The sequence below is a fragment of the Scyliorhinus canicula genome, chromosome 11 (genome assembly GCF_902713615.1).
Source record: "Scyliorhinus canicula chromosome 11, sScyCan1.1, whole genome shotgun sequence".
In the NCBI taxonomy this organism is placed as follows: domain Eukaryota; kingdom Metazoa; phylum Chordata; class Chondrichthyes; order Carcharhiniformes; family Scyliorhinidae; genus Scyliorhinus; species Scyliorhinus canicula.
The window spans coordinates 4,481,787-4,502,109 of NC_052156.1; the positions used below are offsets into that span (position 1 = coordinate 4,481,787).

At 56.4% G+C, this 20,323-nt stretch overlaps 1 protein-coding gene across 2 annotated transcripts in view; it reads right to left on the bottom strand.

The window, feature by feature from the left end:
• Positions 1–20,323, bottom strand: part of LOC119973725 (carbohydrate sulfotransferase 11-like) — a 90,677-nt gene that overhangs the window by 15,254 nt on the left and 55,100 nt on the right. For both annotated transcript variants that reach the window (XM_038812131.1, XM_038812130.1), the window contains exon 2: positions 1,563–1,639. In XM_038812131.1, the coding sequence (XP_038668059.1) occupies positions 1,563–1,639 (77 nt within the window). The remainder of the gene's footprint in view (positions 1–1,562; positions 1,640–20,323) is intronic.

Below are 20,323 nucleotides of genomic sequence, written 5' to 3' on the forward strand. Positions count from 1 at the left end.
GGGGTTGGGGAAAGGGGACGGGGTGGGGGAAGGGGATGGGGTGGGGGAAAGGGGATGGGGTGGGGAAAGGGGAAGGGGTTGGGGAAAGGGGACGGGGTTGGGGAAAGGGGACGGGATTAGGGAAAGGGGACGGGGTTGGGGAAGGGGGTAGGGTGGGGGAAAGGGGATGGGGTGGGGGACGGGATGGGGAAAAGGGACGGGGTTGGGGAAAGGGGACGGGGTTGGGGAAAGGGGATGGGGTTGGGGAAAGGGGATGGGGTTGGGGAAAGGGGATGGGGTTGGGGAAAGGGGATGGAGTTGGGGAAAGGGGATGGAGTTGGGGAAAGGGGATGGAGTTGGGGAAAGGGGATGGAGTTGGGGAAAGGGGATGGGGTTGGGGAAAGGGGATGGGGTGGGGGAAAGGGGATGGGGTGGGGGAAAGGGGACGGGGTGGGGAAAGGGGATGGGGTGGGGGAAAGGGGATGGAGTTGGGGAAAGGGGACGGGGTGGGGGAAAGGGGACGGGGTGGGGAAAGGGGATGGAGTGGGGGAAAGGGGACGGGGTGGGGAAAGGGGATGGGGTTGGGGAAAGGGGACGGGGTAGGGAAAGGGGATGGAGTGGGGGAAAGGGGATGGGGTGGGGAAGGGGATGGAGTTGGGGAAAGGGGATGGGGTGGGGAAGGGGACGGGGTGGGGGAAAGGGGATGGGGTTGGGGAAAGGGGATGGGGTGGGGAAGGGGATGGGGTTGGGGAAAGGGGATGGGGTGGGGAAGGGGACGGGGTGGGGGAAAGGGGATGGGGTGGGGGAAAGGGGATGGGGCTGGGGAATGGGGACGGGGTTAGGGAAAGGGGACGGGGTTGGGGAAAGGGGGTAGGGTGGGGGAAAAGGGACGGGGTTGGGGGAAGGGGATGGGGTGGGGGAAAGGGGATGGGGTGGGGGAAAGGGGATGGGGTGGGGAAAGGGGACGGAGTTGGGGAAAGGGGATGGAGTTGGGGGAAGGGGATGGGGTGGGGGAAAGGGGATGGGGTGGGGGAAAGGGGATGGGGTGGGGGAAAGGGGATGGGGTGGGGAAAGGGGATGGGGTGGGGGAAAGGGGACGGGGTTGGGGAAAGGGGATGGAGTTGGGGAAAGGGGATGGGGTTGGGGAAAGGGGACGGGGTGGGGGAAAGGGGATGGGGTGGGGGACGGGGTGGGGGAAAAGGAAAGGGGTTGGGGAAAGGGGATGGGGTTGGGGAAAGGGGAAGGGGTTGGGGAAAGGGGACGGAGTGGGGGAAAGGAGATGGGGCTGGGGAAAGGGGACGGGGCTGGGGACGTGGTGGGGGAAAGGGGATGGGGTAGGGGAAAGGGGATGGGGTAGGGGAAAGGGGATTGAGTGGGGGAAAGGGGATGGAGTTGGGGAAAGGGGATGGGGTTGGGGAAAGGGGATTGAGTGGGGGAAAGGGGATGGAGTTGGGGAAAGGGGATTGAGTGGGGGAAAGGGGATGGGGTTGGGGAAAGGGGATGGGGTGGGGGCCACATCAGTAGCTGTAGATAGAAACCCCCCCCCCCAACACAGAGACCCACTCCGCTGAGAGGCTACATACCTTGTCGATGTTGTAGCGCTGACGGACTCCATGACCCTTCCCAGACCGACTCCCCTTCTGAACATGCCGATCAGCAGCTGTAATGAAGAAGACATCAGCTCTGCTGTGATTTATATCCCCCCACTCCACCCCCGATCGCCTCCCCCCCAGCCCCCGCCTCGCCTGCAGGCGATAGCTGCTACTTCCCATCATGCCCTCCCAATCTCACACCACCACCTGGACTACCAGGCTATTTGGCTCTGGAGGCAGCACAGCAGTTTGAACCCACCCTCACCCAAAGGCAAGCATGTTTCCTGGGGCAGGAATAACGCAGCACAGTCCGAGACCATTCAGCCCAACAGGCTTGTGACGGCTCCTTTGAAATAACACTGAGGTGGGATTAGTCCAAATCCCCTTCGTCATTCTCCACAGTCTTGGAGGAAAGCCAATCACTTCCTTCCTCGTTACTGAAGGACTGCCTGACACCCTGTACCAGACCCACCTCAGACAAAGAAAGGCTTGAATTTCTATAGCGCCTTTTCACCAGCTCAGGACACCCCGGCCAGTGGAGAATTTTCTGAAGTGTGCTGCCTGCTGTAACGTGGAAAGAACGGCCCCCAATTTTCACACAGCAAGATCCCAGAAACATCCATGTCATAAATGATCATGATGTGGAGATGCCGGCGTTGGACTGGGGTGAGCACAGTAAGAAGTCTTACAACACCAGGTTAAAGTCCAACAGGTTTGTTTCAAACACGAGCTTTCGGAGCTGCGCTCCGAAAGCTTGTGTTTGAAACAAACCTGTTGGACTTTAACCTGGTGTTGTCAGACTTCATACCATAAATGATCAGATACTCTGGGCGGGATTCTCTCAGCCCGGGGCCGGGCCGGAGAATCCCCACGACCGGCGCGAATCGCTCCACGCTGCCCCAACATGAGGGAAGCGGAGCGGAGAATCGGCACCATTGGCGCCGGCGTGGTCGGCGCAACGCCGGTCAGGGGCCGCTCTACGGGGCCCCCCTCGCCGATTCTCGGCACGAGATGGGCCGAGCGGCCCTCACAAAAAACCCGAGTCCCGCCGGCGTCGTTCACACCGGCTCTCAGCCGGCGGCGCCTCGGCCCGTGGAAGGGTCCGTGTGCGGCCTGTTGGGGGTGGTGGGGGGGCTCGATCCTGGGGCGGGCGGGGGTGGGGGGGCTCGATCCCGGGGCGGGGTGGGGGGGCTCGATCCCGGGGCGGGGGCCTCCGCTGTGGCCTGGCCCGCGAATGGGGCCCACCGATCGACGGGCCGGCCTCTCTGGCTGGGGGGCCTCCTTTCTTCCGCGCCGGCCCCTGTAGCCCTGCGCCATGTTGCGTCTGGGCCGTGGCGGAGAAGGGAGCCACTGCGCATGCGCGGACCCCGCGGCGCATGGTGGGCCCCGGGATCCGCAGCTGGAGCAGCGAGGGTCGCTCCAGTACCATATTGGCCCCCTGTAGGGGCCAGAATTGCTGGTCTCGAGGCCGTGTTGACGCCGTCGAGCAACGCGACGGTGTTTCCGACGGCATCAACACTTAGCCTCAGGATCAGAGAATCCCGCCCCCTTGTTTTCAGTGATGTTGTCAACACCTCAGCATCTGGAACTCTGAGAATTCTAGAGGTTCCAAAGAAGCTTTTGAATGAAGAAATTTGCCCTCAGCTCAGCTTTAAAGGGCCAACTCCTTATCCTGAGACTCGTTCCAGGTTTCACCAACACTGGGAAAACAGTCAGTCAAACCCGCTGATAAAAAGGATCCGTTTCTTTGAGCTCCTTTACTTTAGAGACTATCGATCCAGTCTACTCAACTCCCACATACCAGGAGTCAATCTCATGAACTTTCCTCTGAGAGGGGTCTATCCTTTCTTTAGGTTAAGAGATCAAACTGTACAGAGTATTGCAAGGTCCTTATACTCCAATGGCCTTGCAATAACGGCCAACATCAATTTGCTTCCCTAATTGCTTATTAACTTGGTAAATAATGTACCAAGACACCCAAATCCCTCTGAACGCCAACATTTCCTTTCCATAGAAACGCTACAGTGCAGAAGGAGACCATTCGGCCCATCGAGTCCAACCCCCCCCCCCGAAGAGCACCCCCATAGGCCCCCTCCCCCACCCTATCCCCGTAGCCCCAGTCAACTTGCACTTCACTGGACCCTAAGGGGTAATTTTCGAATAGCCAATCCACCTGCCCCAATTCCTTCCCCTTGTTCAAATAATTTGCTTTTCTATTCTTCCTGGGTAATTTCAGACATGGCAATGTCCTTACTCACCCACCCGTCCTCTCTATATCTGTTGGCAACCTCTTTATGTCCTCCTCACAGCTTACATTCCCAACCAGCTATGTATCATCAGCAAATGTTGACAGCACGGTAGCATTGTGGATAGCACAATCGCTTCACAGCTCCAGGATCCCAGGTTCGATTCCGGCTTGGGTCACTGTCTGTGCAGAGTCTGCACATCCTCCCCGTGTGTGCGTGGGTTTCCTCCGGGTGCTCCGGTTTCCTCCCACAGTCCAAAGATGTGCAGGTTAGGTGGATTGGCCATGATAAATTGCCCTCAGTGTCCAAAATTGCCCTTAGTGTTGGATGGGGTTACTGGGTTATGGGGATAGGGTGGAGTTGTTGACCTTGGGTAGGGTGCTCTTTCCAAGAGCCGGTGCAAACTCGATGGGCCGAATGGCCTCCTTGTGCACTGTAAATTCTATGATATAATTCTGTGAAATTAGATTTTTGTTTTTTTAAACAATTCTTTCCTGGGATGCTGGTGTCTCTGTGAAAGGCCACCATTTGTTGCCCATCCCGAATTGCACTTGAACAGAAAATTTCAGTCAAGAATCAACCACATTGCATCGAGGCCAGGCCGGGGTCACACCGAGGCCAGGCCGGGGTCACGCCGAGGCCAGGCCGGGGTCACGCCGAGGCCAGGCCGGGGTCACGCCGAGGCCAGGCCGGGGTCACGCCGAGGCCAGGCCGGGGTCACGCCGAGGCCAGGCCGGGGTCACCCCGAGGCCAGGCCGGGGTCACGCCGAGGCCAGGCCGGGGTCACGCCGAGGCCAGGCCGGGGTCACCCCGAGGCCAGGCCGGGGTCACGCCGAGGCCAGGCCGTGGTCACACCGAGGCCAGGCCGGGGTCGGGGGTCACACCGAGGCCAGGCCGGGGTCAGGGGTCACACCGAGGCCAGGCCGGGGTCGGGGGTCACACCGAGGCCAGGCCGGGGTCCGGAGTCACACCGAGGCCAGGCCGGGGTCACACCGAGGCCAGGCCGGGGTCACGCCGAGGCCAGGCCGGGGTCACGCCGAGATCAGGCCGGGGTCACGCCGAGGCCAGGCCGGGGTCACGCCGAGGCCAGGCCGGGGTCACGCCGAGGCCAGGCCGGGGTCACGCCGAGGCCAGGCCGGGGTCACGCCGAGGCCAGGCCGGGGTCACGCCGAGGCCAGGCCGGGGTCACCCCGAGGCCAGGCCGGGGTCACGCCGAGGCCAGGCCGGGGTCACGCCGAGGCCAGGCCGGGGTCACACCGAGGCCAGGCCGGGGTCACGCCGAGGCCAGGCCGTGGTCACACCGAGGCCAGGCCGGGGTCGGGGGTCACACCGAGGCCAGGCCGGGGTCAGGGGTCACACCGAGGCCAGGCCGGGGTCGGGGGTCACACCGAGGCCAGGCCGGGGTCCGGAGTCACACCGAGGCCAGGCCGGGGTCACACCAAGGCCAGGCCGGGGTCACGCCGAGGCCAGGCCGGGGTCACACCGAGGCCAGGCCGGGGTCACGCCGAGGCCAGGCCGGGGTCACGCCGAGATCAGGCCGGGGTCACGCCGAGGCCAGGCCGGGGTCACGCCGAGGCCAGGCCGGGGTCACGCCGAGGCCAGGCCGGGTCACGCCGAGGCCAGGCCGGGGTCACGCCGAGGCCAGGCCGGGGTCACCCCGAGGCCAGGCCGGGGTCACGCCGAGGCCAGGCCGGGGTCACACCGAGGCCAGGCCGGGGTCGGGGGTCACGCCGAGGCCAGGCCGGGGTCACACCGAGGCCAGGCCGGGGTCACACCGAGGCCAGGCCGGGGTCACACCGAGGCCAGGCCGGGGTCACACCGAGGCCAGGCCGGGGTCACACCGAGGCCAGGCCGGGGTCACACCGAGGCCAGGCCGGGGTCGGGGGTCACACCGAGGCCAGGCCGGGGGTCACACCGAGGCCAGGCCGGGGTCACACCGAGGCCAGGCGGGGTCACACCGAGGCCAGGCCGGGGTCGGGGGTCACACCGAGGCCAGGCCGGGGTCACACCGAGGCCAGGCCGGGGTCACACCGAGGCCAGGCCGGGGTCACACCGAGGCCAGGCCGGGGTCACACCGAGGCCAGGCCGGGGTCACACCGAGGCCAGGCCGGGGTCACACCGAGGCCAGGCCGGGGTCACACGAGGCCAGGCCGGGGTCACACCGAGGCCAGGCCGGGGTCACACCGAGGCCAGGCCGGGGGTCACACCGAGGCCAGGCCGGGGTCACACCGAGGCCAGGCCGGGGTCACACCGAGGCCAGGCCGGGGTCACACCGAGGCCAGGCCGGGGTCACACCGAGGCCAGGCCGGGGTCACGCCGAGGCCAGGCCGGGGTCACGCCGAGGCCAGGCCGGGTAAGGACATGAATGAACCAGGTGAGTTTTTACAACAATCGATGACAGTTTCATAGTCGCCGTTACCGAGACTTGAACTCCAGCAGCTACCATGGTGGGATTTGACCCCATGCCTCTGGGTTACTAGTCCATTGACATAACCACCATGCCACCCTCTCCCCGGACATCTATCTACATTAATGATAGACTGTAAACAGCTGAGGCCCCAGCATTCCCGCTTCTGGATCCCCGCCAGTTACAACCTCCCAGCTCCGGAATCAGCCCCTTCACCCCGACTCCCAGTTTGCTGCCCCAGTTAGTCTATCAGCCCCAATCCCACGAGTCTCAATGTTGTGTGAAAGAATCGGAGGGTTTCGGGGAGCGGAGGTTTGAACCAATAGCCTATCAGAGTTGACGATAGGAATCTATTACCCGACAGCATCGTGCACGCCGTCCTCAACTGAATGAATTGTGGTTCTGAGGTGATGGCAGACTGCAGGTCGTATAAACTATTCCGCAGTTTGATCAGACCCCACGTATATTCCAGATTCTATAAACAGCTTGTTAAACCGATTTGAAAAATAAACGACTGGAGCCTGGGGTTGTTAGCCAGCGCTGCACAATTCACTGGTTGCAAAAGTTAATCCACAGTACGACCGTGACAAAATCCCAAACGTTTATAAACTAGCTGGCATCGGCTTGTAAAGAACAAATTCATTTCAATACTTCCAGCGGTTCAACTCTTCCAAGGTGCCAGCACTGCCCTCGGGGGCTGTGAGCAACATCCTTCACCAGCATTCAATGATTCGATGCCGGAGTGTGGGGTGGTACACTGTGGCAGGAAGAGATGCCACAATGCTGGGAAAAGAGAGGGCGGGTCAGGTCAAAGGGGGTTACCCTTCACAAGCCATTAACAGGCTAACAAAACCATTAAAGAAACACAGACAAATCACTCCGGTTTCTGGCGGAACTAGCTAAAACCCAGATCGGAGCTTGACCACAACTGCTGAAAGTGCGAGCAGGCATGGCAATGTGGGGGTGCTGGGAGGGTCAGGGGTAAGGGGGGGGGGGGGGGGGGGGGGGGGGGGGGGAGAAGGTCAGAGGTTGAGAGGGTTAAATGGTCAAATGGGCTTCGGAGCTTTGGGCTAAAGATCCTGGGTTCCTGCAGGCAGGGGAGGAGGAGGTGGGGAGAGGGAGGTGGGGGAGAGGGAGGGGAAGGGAGGGGGGTGAGGGGAGGGGGAGGAGGAGGAGGGGAGGGGGAGGAGGAGGAGGGGAGGGGGAGGTGGGGGAAGGGAGGGGGAGGTGGGGAAGGGAGGGGAAGGGGGGGGAAGGGAGGGGGGGAAGGGAGGGGGGGTGAGGGGAGGGGGAGGGGGAGGAGGAGGAGGGGAGGGGAGGGGGAGGAGGGGAGGGGGAGGAGGAGGGGAGGGGGAGGAGGAGAAGGGGAGCGAGGAGGAGGGGAGGGGGAGGAGGAGGGGAGGGGGGAAGGAGGAGGGAGAGGGAGGTGGGAGGGGAAGGGGGGAGGAGGAGGGAGGGGAAGGGGGGAGGAGGAGGGAGGGGAAGGGGGGAGGAGGAGGGAGGGGAAGGGGGGAGGAGGAGGGAGGGGGAGGAGGAGGGAGGGGAAGGGGAGGAGGAGGGAGGGAGAGGAGGGAGGGGAAGGGGGAGGAGGAGGGAGGGGGAGGGGAAGGGGAGGAGGAGGGAGGGGAAGGGGAGGAGGAGGGAGGGGAAGGGGGGAGGAGGTTGGAGAGGAAGGGGGAGGAGGAGGGAGGGGAAGGGGAGGAGGCGGGAGGGGAAGGGGGAGGAGGGAGGAGGAGGGAGGGGAAGGGGGGAGGAGGAGGGAGGGGGAGGAGGTTGGGGAAGGGGGGGAAGGGGGAGGGGAAGGGGAGAGAAGGAGGGAGGGGAAGGGGAGAGAAGGAGGGAGGGGAAGGGGAGAGAAGGAGGGAGGGGAAGGGGGGAGGAGGAGGGAGGGGAAGGGGGGAGGAGGAGGGAGGGGAAGGGGGGAGGAGGGAGGGGAAGGGGGGAGGAGGTTGGGGAGGAAGGGGGGAGGAGGTTGGGGAGGGAGGGGTGCGGGAGGGCTGTGCCGTGATGCTCACACAGTTGAGCAGCAGGAGTAAGTGTGATTTTTGAGTGAGAGTGTAAAATCGGAGATATTAGATCCACTGTCTGTTAAACCTCTCCCCAATAACCATTCACATTGGCTACAATAAGAGCTGATGTTAAACGTGGATTAGGGGTGACCACCCAAAGTAACAATTACCGTGCCCCCCTCCCCCCGCCCCCCAAATCACTGAACCCAGTTCTGTCCAATAGAAACCGCAGATTAATTACAGCTAAAATGATAGGTCAAACTATTCTAACCAAAACTATTGTAACCAAAACTATTCTAACCAAAACTATTGTAACCAAAACTATTCTAACCAAAACTATTCTAACCAAAACTATTGTAACCAAAACTATTCTAACCAAAACTATTCTAACCAAAACTATTCTAACCAGAGGCAATAATTTTAACAGCAAACAATTTACACACAATCCAAATGAACAAATCTCACAGCTAGAGTTTGACAAAATGTCTATTCCTGGCTTTATGATGAAGAACAGAGGAACAGGGCAGCATGGTAGCACAGTGGTTAGCACTGATATCTCACAGCTCCAGGGTCCCAGGTTCAATTCCCGGCTTGGGTCACTGTCTGTGTGGAGTCTGTACGTTCTCCCCGTGTCTGCGTGGGTTTCCTCCGGGTGCTCCGGTTTCCTCCCACAGTCCAAAGATGTGCAGGTTAGGTGGGGATAAGGTGGGAGAGTGGGCCTTGGTGTTCTTGGTCGGGTCGCTGCAGACTCAATGGGCTGAATGGCCTCCTTATGAATCCTTGGTGGGGATTCTCTGGGTTCCATGAGCGATTCTATGAAGGGTTAGTTCCGCTTCTCTCTCCACAGACGCTGTCAGACCTGCTGAGATTTTCCAACATTTTCTGCTTTTGTTCCAGATTCCAGCATCCGCAGAATTTCTTTTGTCTGAAATCTATGCCCCCTGGTTATTGATCCATCTACTAAGGGAGAAAGTACCTTCCTATCTACCCTATGTCCTTTATAATCTTATACACTTCAATCAGGTCCCTCTCAGCCTTCTCTACTCCAGGGAAAACAGCCCCAGCCTAACCAGCCTCTCTTCATAGCTGAGACACTCCAGCCCAGGCACCATCCTGGTGAATCTGCCTCTGCACCCTCCCCAGGGCAATCACATCCTTCCTATAATGTGGCGACCAGAACTGCACCCAGAACTCTCTGGCCTAATGAACATTTTATATAAATCCACCATACCCAATTACTCCTTTCCAATTAAGGGGCAATTTAGTGTGGCCAATCTTTGGGTTGTGGGGGCGAAACCCACGCAGACACGGGGAGAATGTCAAACTCCACACGGACAGTGACCCAGAGCCGGGATCGAACCTGGGATCCTCGGCACCGTGAGGCAGCAGTGCTAACCACTAGCGCCACCGTGCTACCTAAAAACAAAAAATCGATAACTTCCCTGTTCCTTTTTCTTTTTTAAAAATAAATTTAAAATACCCAATTCATTTTTTTCCAATTAAGGGGCAATTTAGCGTGGCCAATCCACCTACCTCTGCACATCTTTGGGCTGTGGGGGTGAAACCCACGCAGACATGGGGAGAATGTGCAAACTCCACACGGACAGTGACCCAGAGCCGGGATCGAACCTGAGACCTCGGTGCCGTGAGACAGCAGCGCTAACCCACTGCGCCACCGTGCTGCCCCCCTGCTCCTTTTTCTGTGCCACGACTAATGGCAAAAAAGTTCTGAAGCACAGCGGTTATGCCCAACCTTGATAAATCACCAGTTAGGTCCCAGCTAACACACCAGACTGTTTGGTGTGGGACAGGTGTATCACAGTACTTTTGAAATGTTGATAGGCCATGTGATCTGCTCCATGCCTGCAGATTTAGCTTCAAGCAAATTATATAGCTTGTTTTTCTAGAAGACCACACCCAGGCTTAACCAATCAAGCACAGTGAGCATCAATAGTAATCAGGCTCTCAATCAAACACAGTGCAATTTAACACCACACCAGGGATGAGGAACTGCAATTCTGAAGATAGAGGGTGGAGAAGCTGGGATGAGTAGAGAAGGTTATGAGGGTGCTTCAATAGGGGCCTTCAACATTGTCAGCAGTTTAGAGTGGGACCCTGGTATTGCATATCTTGGGGTTCTTACATGTGCCGATCAAAATAACGCAAGTTACTCAGGGTGTACAGGCAGTTCAGGAATAAAATAGCATGGACTCAATGGATTGAGGGGGCTGGAAATGGTTACCTCTTGGAAAGGAAAACACCACTTTTGGGTGGGCATGGGAGGGGCATAGAGGGTTAAAGGCCAAGAGAGCCATTGAAGAAAGAAAGGGCAGAGCATGTCAAACAAATAATCCCCTCTGTGCACTTCTTAGAGAATATACGGTAAGTAGTTGCACAAATGTTGGCAAGGTTAGAATGGCTCATGTCCCAGCTTGTCCAACACATTATTTCCCCTAAAGCCCCCAGCAGTCTGCAGAACTGACAGTCAGTCTGCAGCGATCATGGACCTTACAAACTCTTCCCAATCATTTAGTTGGTCATCTGTCCCAAGAACAGAATTCGACAGCTAACGTTAAGGAGTAAGAGGGGGTTCAGTGCATTCTTGAAGTTCCCAGGCCCAATACAGTCACTCCTCGTGCAGCAGCCTCCCCTGTGACCAACCAGAGTTTAATGAATCCAGAGAACTGAGCAGGCAATGGGCCGGCAATCCAGTACAGCAACGAGGGAGTGCAGCACAGCCACTCTCTTCCCAATGAGGCGTTAAATTGAGTGGCCAGCATCCGGGACGGCTGCAAGGCTGCCACGGCCACTGTCAAATGGAGAAGAGGAAAGTTTCCCTGGTATGCTGGCCAATGCTTATCCCTGATCCAAAATCATTAAGAAAAATTTCCTGGGCGCAGACTGGCTGCTGCATTTACAACATGACAACATTTCGAAAAAGCACTTCATTGGGTGTAAAACATTTTCGGAAATCCCAACAATGGCTGCATCTGTTACCAAAGCCCTGATTGTATTGGATTCCTGTACAGACTGGTGCAGATGCCCCTCAGCGGGCACCCTGTACAGACTGGTGCAGATGCCCCTCAGCGGGCACCCTGTACAGACTGGTGCAGATGACTCTCAGCGGGCACCCTGTACAGACTGGTGCAGATGCCCCTCAGCGGGCACCCTGTACAGACTGGTGCAGATGCCCCTCAGCGGGCACCCTGTACAGACTGGTGCAGATGCCCCTCAGCGGGCACCCTGTACAGACTGGTGCAGATGCCCCTCAGCGGGCACCCTGTACAGACTGGTGCAGATGCTCCTCAGCGGGCACCCTGTACAGACTGGTGCAGATGCCCCTCAGCGGGCACCCTGTACAGACTGGTGCAGATGCCCCTCAGCGGGCACCCTGTACAGACTGGTGCAGATGCCCCTCAGCGGGCACCCTGTACAGACTGGTGCAGATGCCCCTCAGCGGGCACCCTGTACAGACTGGTGCAGATGCCCCTCAGCGGGCACCCTGTACAGACTGGTGCAGATGCCCCTCAGCGGGCACCCTGTACAGACTGGTGCAGATGCCCCTCAGCGGGCACCCTGTACAGACTGGTGCAGATGACCCTCAGCGGGCACCCTGTACAGACTGGTGCAGATGCCCCTCAGCGGGAACCCTGTACAGACTGGTGCAGATGACCCTCAGCGGGCACCTTGCTTTGGACACAAACACAGTTGTACTATTATTTCTAAAATGGAAGTCTTTCTTTCAATCGCCACCCCCCCCCCCCATCCACTCTCTCTCCTCCCACAACCCACGTACACCCTCCTCTATCACTGACTCCGCCCAGTCATTTCACGTCTTGCAGTAGATTCTTTATAAATACTCCCCAACTCCCAAATTCCAAATTCCAATTCTCATTCCACAAGAACTGATACACGAAGGCAGACCGGGTGGCACAGTGGTTAGCACTGTTGCTTCACAGCTCCAGGGTCCCAGGTTCGATTCCCGGCTTGGGTCGCTGTCTGTGTGGAGTCTGCACGTTCTCCCTGTGTCTGCGTGGGTTTCCTCCGGGTGCTCCGGTTTCCTCCCACAAGTCCTGAAAGACGTGCTTGCCGGGTGAATTGGACATTCTGAATTCTCCCTCTGGGTACCCGAACAGGTGCCGGAATGTGGCGACTAGGGGCTTTTCACAGTAACTTCATTGCAGGGTTAATGTAAGCTTACTTGCGACAATAATAAAGATTATTATTATTACTATTTCCATCTGTTTCCATACTTAGTTTCCTGGAACGAGTCACTAGCCTGTTGCCAGAGGTTTATTGCTGGAGGGACACCATCCCACATTAACCATGGCTGACCTGGAATCTCTCTTGCTGCCGGCCATTGCCGTGTTTGGAAGGGTTTGCAGGTTGTCACTGAACCTGTTTGGTCACGTTATGAACAGACCTTCCTCGGTATCAGGTCCTGGGCTGGGACTCGAACCCGGAGCTCCTGGTTCAGAGGCAGGGGTTGGACCTATTGCGCCACAGGACCCTGATTCTCAAAGGGGAGTAACAAAATATACATCGTCAAGTCCTGCACCCTCTATCATTCAACCAGAGCTGGAAAGATTGAGGGAACCCCCTGGGCTTAGTGTCTGGCCCAACCTGAGCAAATCATTACAGACTGTTCTTCATCAATGCAGATGTTTCTAAATCCTCTCGAATTTAGTTCAGGTTAAAATCCAGGCTTCAGATTCCATAACCGAAGGATCCCCCCGAGCAACAGCCTGGAAATCACAGAGAATAACTGCAGCTTGAGTGACAGAGCGTGATGACGTTCAAGTACAGGTACAGGAGCGCTGTGCTTCCTGTACAATAGTTATCATCCAGAGATCGAGAGTTTAAAAAGATCTGTGAATAAATAAAGCTGCTTTATTTATTTAAAGCAGCACGGTAGCATTGTGGTAGCACAATTCGCTTCACAGCTCCAGGGTCCCAGGTTCGATTCCCGGCTGGGTCACTGTCTGCGCGGAGTCTGCACATCCTCCCCGTGTCTGCGTGTGTTTCCTCCGGGTGCTCCGGTTTCCTCCCACAGTCCAAAGATGTGCAGGTTAGGTGGATTGGCCATGCTAAATTGCCCTTAGTGTCCAAAATTGCCCTTAGTGTTGGGTGGGGTTACTGGGTTATGGGGATAGGGTGGAGGTGTTGACCTTGGGTAGGGTGCTCTTTCCAAGAGCCGGTGTGGACTCGATGGACTGAATGGCCTCCTTCTGCACTGTAAATTCTATGATTTTATGCTTTCACTAAAAGTGACCATGAGGTCTGGGCCTGCCTCTGGCTCTGGGCCTGTATGTGGCTCTGGGCCTGCCCCTGGCTCTGGGCCTGTATGTGGCTCTGGGCCTGTATGTGGCTCTGGGCCTGCCCCTGGCTCTGGGCCTGTGTGTGGCTCTGGGCCTGCCCCTGGCTCTGGGCCTGTATGTGGCCCTGGGCCTGTATGTGGCTCTGGGCCTGTATGTGGCCCTTGGCCTGCCCCTGGCTCTGGGCCTGTATGTGGCCCTGGGCCTGCCCGTGGCCCTTGGCCTGCCCCTGGCTCTGGGCCTGTATGTGGCTCTGGGCCTGCCCCTGGCTCTGGGCCTGTATGTGGCCCTTGGCCTGCCCCTGGCTCTGGGCCTGTATGTGGCTCTGGGCCTGTATGTGGCTCTGGGCCTGCCCGTGGCTCTGGGCCTGTATGTGGCTCTGGGCCTGCCCCTGGCTCTGGGCCTGTATGTGGCCCTGGGCCTGCCCCTGGCTCTGGGCCTGCCCCTGGGCCTGTATGTGGCCCTGGGCCTGTATGTGGCCCTGGGCCTGCCCCTGGCTCTGGGCCTGCCCCTGGGCCTGTATGTGGCCCTGGGCCTGTATGTGGCCCTGGGCCTGTATGTGGCCCTGGGCCTGTATGTGGCCCTGGGCCTGCCCGTGGCCCTGGGCCTGTATGTGGCTCTGGGCCTGTATGTGGCCCTGGGCCTGCCCGTGGCCCTGGGCCTGTATGTGGCCCTGGGCCTGTATGTGGCTTTGGGCCTGCCCCCGGCTCTGGGCCTGTATGTGGCCCTGGGCCTGTATGTGGCCCTGGGCCTGTATGTGGCCCTGGGCCTGCCCGTGGCCCTGGGCCTGTATGTGGCTTTGGGCCTGCCCCCGGCTCTGGGCCTGTATGTGGCCCTGGGCCTGTATGTGGCTCTGGGCCTGTATGTGGCTCTGGGCCTGTATGTGGCCCTTGGCCTGCCCCTGGCTCTGGGCCTGCCCGTGGCTCTGGGCCTGCCCCGGCTCTGGGCCTGTATGTGGCTCTGGGCCTGCCTCTGGCCCTTGGCCTGCCCCTGGCTTCAGTCCCCTCATCAACATGGTTCATTCTTAGTTGTCCTCTGAAATGGCCGAGTGAGGCATTCATTTGTTGACCGCATCATCAAAGAATAACAAGACCCACGTGTGTGTGTGTATGTGTCTGTGTCAGTGTGTGTGTGTGTCTGTGTCAGTGTGTGTGTGTGCGTCAGTGTATGTGTGTGTGTGTCAGTGTGTATGTCCATGTATGTCCATGCGTGTGTGTCAGTGTGTGTGTCAGTGTGTGTGTCAGTGTCTGTGTCAGTGTGTGTGTGTGTCAGTGTGTGTGTGTCAGTGTCTGTGTCAGTGTGTGTGTCAGTGAGTATGTCCATGTGTGTGTGTCAGTGTGTGTGTGTCAGTGTGTGTGTGTCAGTGTGTGTGTGTCAGTGTGTGTGTGTCAGTGTGTGTGTGTCAGTGTGTGTGTGTCAGTGTGTGTGTCAGTGTCTGTGTCAGTGTGAGTGTGTCAGTGAGTATGTCCATGTGTGTGTGTCAGTGTGTGTGTCAGTGTGTGTGTCAGTGTGTGTGTCAGTGTGTGTGTGTCAGTGTGTGTGTGTGTCAGTGTGTGTGTCAGTGTGTGTGTGTCAGTGTGTGTGTGTCAGTGTGTGTGTGTCAGTGTGTGTGTGTCAGTGTGTGTGTGTCAGTGTGTGAGTGTGTCAGTGTGTGTGTGTGTCAGTGTGTGTGTGTCAGTGTGTGTGTCAGTGTGTGTGTCAGTGTGTGTGTCAGTGTGTGTGTGTCAGTGTGTGTGTGTCAGTGTGTGTGTGTCAGTGTGTGTGTCAGTGTGTGTGTCAGTGTGTGTGTCAGTGTGTGTGTCAGTGTGTGTGTGTGTCAGTGTGTGTGTGTCAGTGTGTGTGTGTCAGGTGTGTTTGTCAGTGTGTGTGTGTCAGGTGTGTGTGTCAGTGTGTGTGTGTCAGTGTGTGTGTGTCAGTGTGTGTGTCAGTGAGTGGTCAGTGTGTGTGTCAGTGTGTGTGTGTCAGTGTGTGTGTGTCAGTGTGTGTGTGTCAGTGTGTGTTTGTCAGTGTGTGTGTGTCAGTGTGTGTTTGTCAGTGTGTGTGTGTCAGTGTGTGTGTATATAGGTGTGAGTGTGTGTATAGGTGTGAGTGTGTGTATAGGTGTGAGTGTGTGTCAGTGTGTGTGTGTCAGTGTGTGTGTGTATAGGTGTGAGTGTGTATAGGTGTGAGTGTGTGTATAGGTGTGTGTGTGTATAGGTGTGAGTGTGTGTATAGGTGTGAGTGTGTGTATAGGTGTGAGTGTGTATAGGTGTGAGTGTGTGTATAGGTGTGTGTGTGTATAGGTGTGAGTGTGTGTATAGGGTGAGTGTGTGTATAGGTGTGTGTGTGTATAGGTGTGAGTGTGTGTATAGGTGTGAGTGTGTGTATAGGTGTGTGTGTGTATAGGTGTGAGTGTGTGTATAGGTGTGAGTGTGTGTATAGGTGTGAGTGTGTGTATAGGTGTGAGTGTGTATAGCTATGAGTGTGTGTGTGTCAGTGTGTGTGTGTCAGTGTGTGAGTGTGTCAGTGTGTGTGTGTATAGGTGTGAGTGTGTTTGTGCATTTATGGCTTTTTAATATTCATTCATTGGATGAGGGCGTCGCTGGCTAAATCAGCATTTATTGTCCATCCCTAATTGCCCCCTTGAGAAGGTGGTAGTGAGCTGCCTTCTTGAACCGCTACAGTTCATGTGGTGTAGGTACACCCACTGTGCTGTTAGGGAGGGAGTTCCAGGATTTTGACCCAGCGACAGTGAAGGAACGGCTGATATATTTCCAAGTCTGGATGGTGAGTGGCTGAGAGGGGTTCCCAAGTGCCTGCTGCCCTTGTCCTTCTAGAGGTCATAGGTTTGGAAGGTGCTGCTGAAGGAGTTTTGTCGAGTTGTTGCAGTACATCTTGCAAATGGTACACGCGGCTGCTACTGTGCACAGGTGGCGGAGGTACACGCGGATGCTACTGTGCACAGATTGTGGAGGTACACGCGGCTGCTACTGTGCACAGGTGGCGGAGGTACACGCGGCTGCTACTGTGCACAGATTGTGGAGGTACACACAGCTGCTACTGTGCACAGATTGTGGAGGTACACGCTGCTGCTACTGTGCACAGATTGTGGGGGTACACGCGGCTGCTACTGTGCACAGATTGTGGGGGGTACACGCGGCTGCTACTGTGCACAGATTGTGGGGGTACACGCGGCTGCTACTGTGCACAGATTGTGGAGGTACACGCGGATGCTACTGTGCACAGATTGTGGAGGTACACGCGAATGCTACTGTGCACAGATTGTGGGGGTACACGCGGCTGCTACTGTGCACAGATTGTGGGGGTACACGCGGCTGCTACTGTGCACAGATTGTGGAGGTACACGCGGATGCTACTGTGCACAGATTGTGGAGGTACACGCGGCTGCTACTGTGCACAGATTGTGGAGGTACACGCGGATGCTACTGTGCACAGATTGTGGAGGTACACGCGGATACTACTGTGCACAGATTGTGGAGGTACACGCGGATGCTACTGTGCACAGATTGTGGAGGTACACGCGGCTGCTACTGTGCACAGATTGTGGAGGTACACGCGGATGCTACTGTGCACAGATTGTGGAGGTACACGCGGCTGCTACTGTGCACAGATTGTGGAGGTACACGCGGATGCTACTGTGCACAGGTGGCGGAGGTACACACGGCTGCTACTGTGCACAGATTGTGGGGGTACACGCGGCTGCTACTGTGCACAGATTGTGGAGGTACACGCGGATGCTACTGTGCCCAGATTGTGGAGGTACACGCGGCTGCTACTGTGCACAGATTGTGGGGGTACACACGGCTGCTACTGTGCACAGATTGTGGGGGTACACGCGGCTGCTACTGTGCACAGATTGTGGAGGTACACGCGGATGCTACTGTGCCCAGATTGTGGAGGTACACACGGCTGCTACTGTGCCCAGATTGTGGGGGTACACGCGGCTGCTACTGTGCACAGATTGTGGGGGTACACGCGGCTGCTACTGTGCCCAGATTGTGGAGGTACACATGGATGCTACTGTGCACAGATTGTGGAGGTACACGCGGCTGCTACTGTGCGCAGGTGGCGGAGGTACACACGGCTGCTACTGTGCACAGGTGGCGGAGGTACACACGGCTGCTACTGTGCGCAGGTGGCGGAGGTACACACGGCTGCTACTGTGCACAGGTGGCGGATGGAGTGGACACTGAAGTCAGTGACAGGTGCACTGATTAAGGAAGTTGCCCTGTTCGCCTGGATTGTGAACGTCCGTCAAGGATTAAATCAGGAATGTGACAGTTATCTCAAAGGCAGAGCTCCCAAGCTTGTTAGCTGTGAAAAAGGGGCGGCTTCAGTGGCTCGGGATAGTCCTGAGGGTGGACGACAGGCAAATTAAAAGACTCTCGATATGGTGAGGTGGCTGAACCTGACAACCAGTAGGGAGCCTAAATCTCAACTTTAAGGATGCTTGCAAGTGTAGGTACACCCACAGTGCAGTTAGGGAGGGAGTTCCAGGGTTTTGACCCAGCGGCGGTGAAGGAACGGTGATAAAGAACAAAGAACAAAGAAAAGTACAGCACAGGAACAGGCCCTTCGGCCCTCCAAGTCCGTGCCGACCATGTTGCATGCCGACAAAACTAAAATCTTCTACACTTCCTGGGTCCGTATCCCTCTATTCCCATCCTATTCATGTATTTATCAAGATGCCCCTTAAATGTGACTATTGTCCCTGCTTCCACCACCTCCTCCAGCAGCGAGTTCCAGGCACCCACTACCCACTTGCCTCGTACATCTCCTCTAAACCTTGCCCCTCGCACCTTAAACCTATGCCCCCTAGTAATTGGCCCCTCTACCCTGGGGAAAAGCTTCTGACTATCCACTCTGTCTATGCCCCTCATAATATTGTAGACCTCTATCAGGTCGCCCCTCAACCTCCGTCGTTCCAGTGAGAACAAACCGAGTTTATTCAACGTCTCCTCATAGCTAATGCCCTCCATACCAGGCAACATCCTGGTAAATCTGCACCCTCTCTAAAGCCTCCACATCCTTCTGGTAGTGTGCCGACACATTCCCGAGTCAGGAAGGTGAGTGGGTTGGAGGAGGACCTCCAGGTGGTGGGGTTTCCATGTTAACAGCGCAGAAATGGGCCATTCTGCTCCATGCTGGCATCAATGCTGCACACAAGCCTCCTCCCAGCCAACTTCAACCAATCCAAACAACATTTCCCTGTATTCCGGTTTGCCTCATGTGCCCGATTAGCTTTCGCTTCAATGGAAACGGGGGTGGAACAGAATTTCCTGGATTTAAAAATCACTCTGGGGGAGGGTATCTGTAATTGAACCACAAGGTGAAGGAAAGGAGAATTAGCAGATTGAGAGCATTGTGGTTTGTGCTGTACAAATCGGGCCATAGCCAAGGAATAACACAACACAGCACAACACAGCCAGTGCAGGATTGAAGGACACAAGACTGAAACGCAATTTAACAGTGAGTTCTGTATCTGGGAATCTTACCTTCAATGATCCTTCCCGCCGACCTGTCTGCGTGTTCGAAAGAACAAGCTTTATTTCAAAGACTTTCCCAACCTCTACACTGAGACATTCCTGAACAGCTAAACATTTTTCCAAGCTGGTGGTGTTTGGACATCACGGCTAAGTGCCAACTTTCACAGCTGACCTCATTGTCCTTCAGCTCTTAAAGAAACACTGCACAGAAAATGGACAGTAAAGAAAGGCTATCATTTCTATAACATCTTTCACTCTCCCAGGACAACAGAAAGCTCTTCAAAGGCAATCAGCTACTTGTGAAAGTGCAGTCACTGTTCCAACAGAGGAGACACCACAGCCAATTTACACAGCAAGCTCCCTGTTACAGACGCCTGGTCAACTCTCAACAGCGGCTAAGAGACTGGATCAGAACATAGAATTTACAGTGCAGGAGGAGGCTATTCGGCCCATCGAGTCTACACCGGCTCTTGAAAAGAGCCCCCTACTTAAGCCCACACCTCGACCCTATCCCCGCAACCCAGTAACCTTACCTCACCTTTTTGGACACTAAGGGCAATTTATCATGGCCAATCCCCCTAACCTGCACGTCTTTGGACTGTGGGAGGAAACCGGAGCACTCGGAGGAAACCCACGCACACACGGGGAGAACGTGCAGACTCCACACAGACAGTGACCCAGCCAGGAATCGAACCTGGGATCCTGGAGCTGTGAAGCAACAGTGCTAACCACTGTGCTACCGTGCTGCCCCCGTTCTTTAAGTTGTTTAGTTCTTTAAGTCTTAAGTCGGAGTAGAAAGATCGATTCGTTCCAAGAGTGATAATATAAGAAATAGCACTTGCTTATTTTATAAACAAACTTTATTAAAACAAAACAATATTTAAACTTTTACTTCAGCTCCAACACGAACATATTTCATACAGTTTCTTAAGCTGAACACATTAGTCCTCATTAAACATCACTTTAACTAAACATGCTGCTCACACAGATAGCCCAAGGCAATATTTGCATTTATGAAGCAATTTTTCTTCTGTTCCAGACATTTGTTCAGGACCCTTTTTGAAAGGCTGCCTTAGAACATAGAACATTACAGCGCAGTACAGGCCCTTCGGCCCTCGATGTTGAACCGACCTGTGAAACCCCTCGAAAGCCCAGCTACACTATCCCCTTATCGTCCATATGTCTATCCAATGACCATTTAAATGCCCTTAGTGTTGGCGAGTCCACTACTGTTGCAGGCAGGGCATTCCACGCCCTCACTACTCTCTGAGAAAGAACCTACCTCTGAC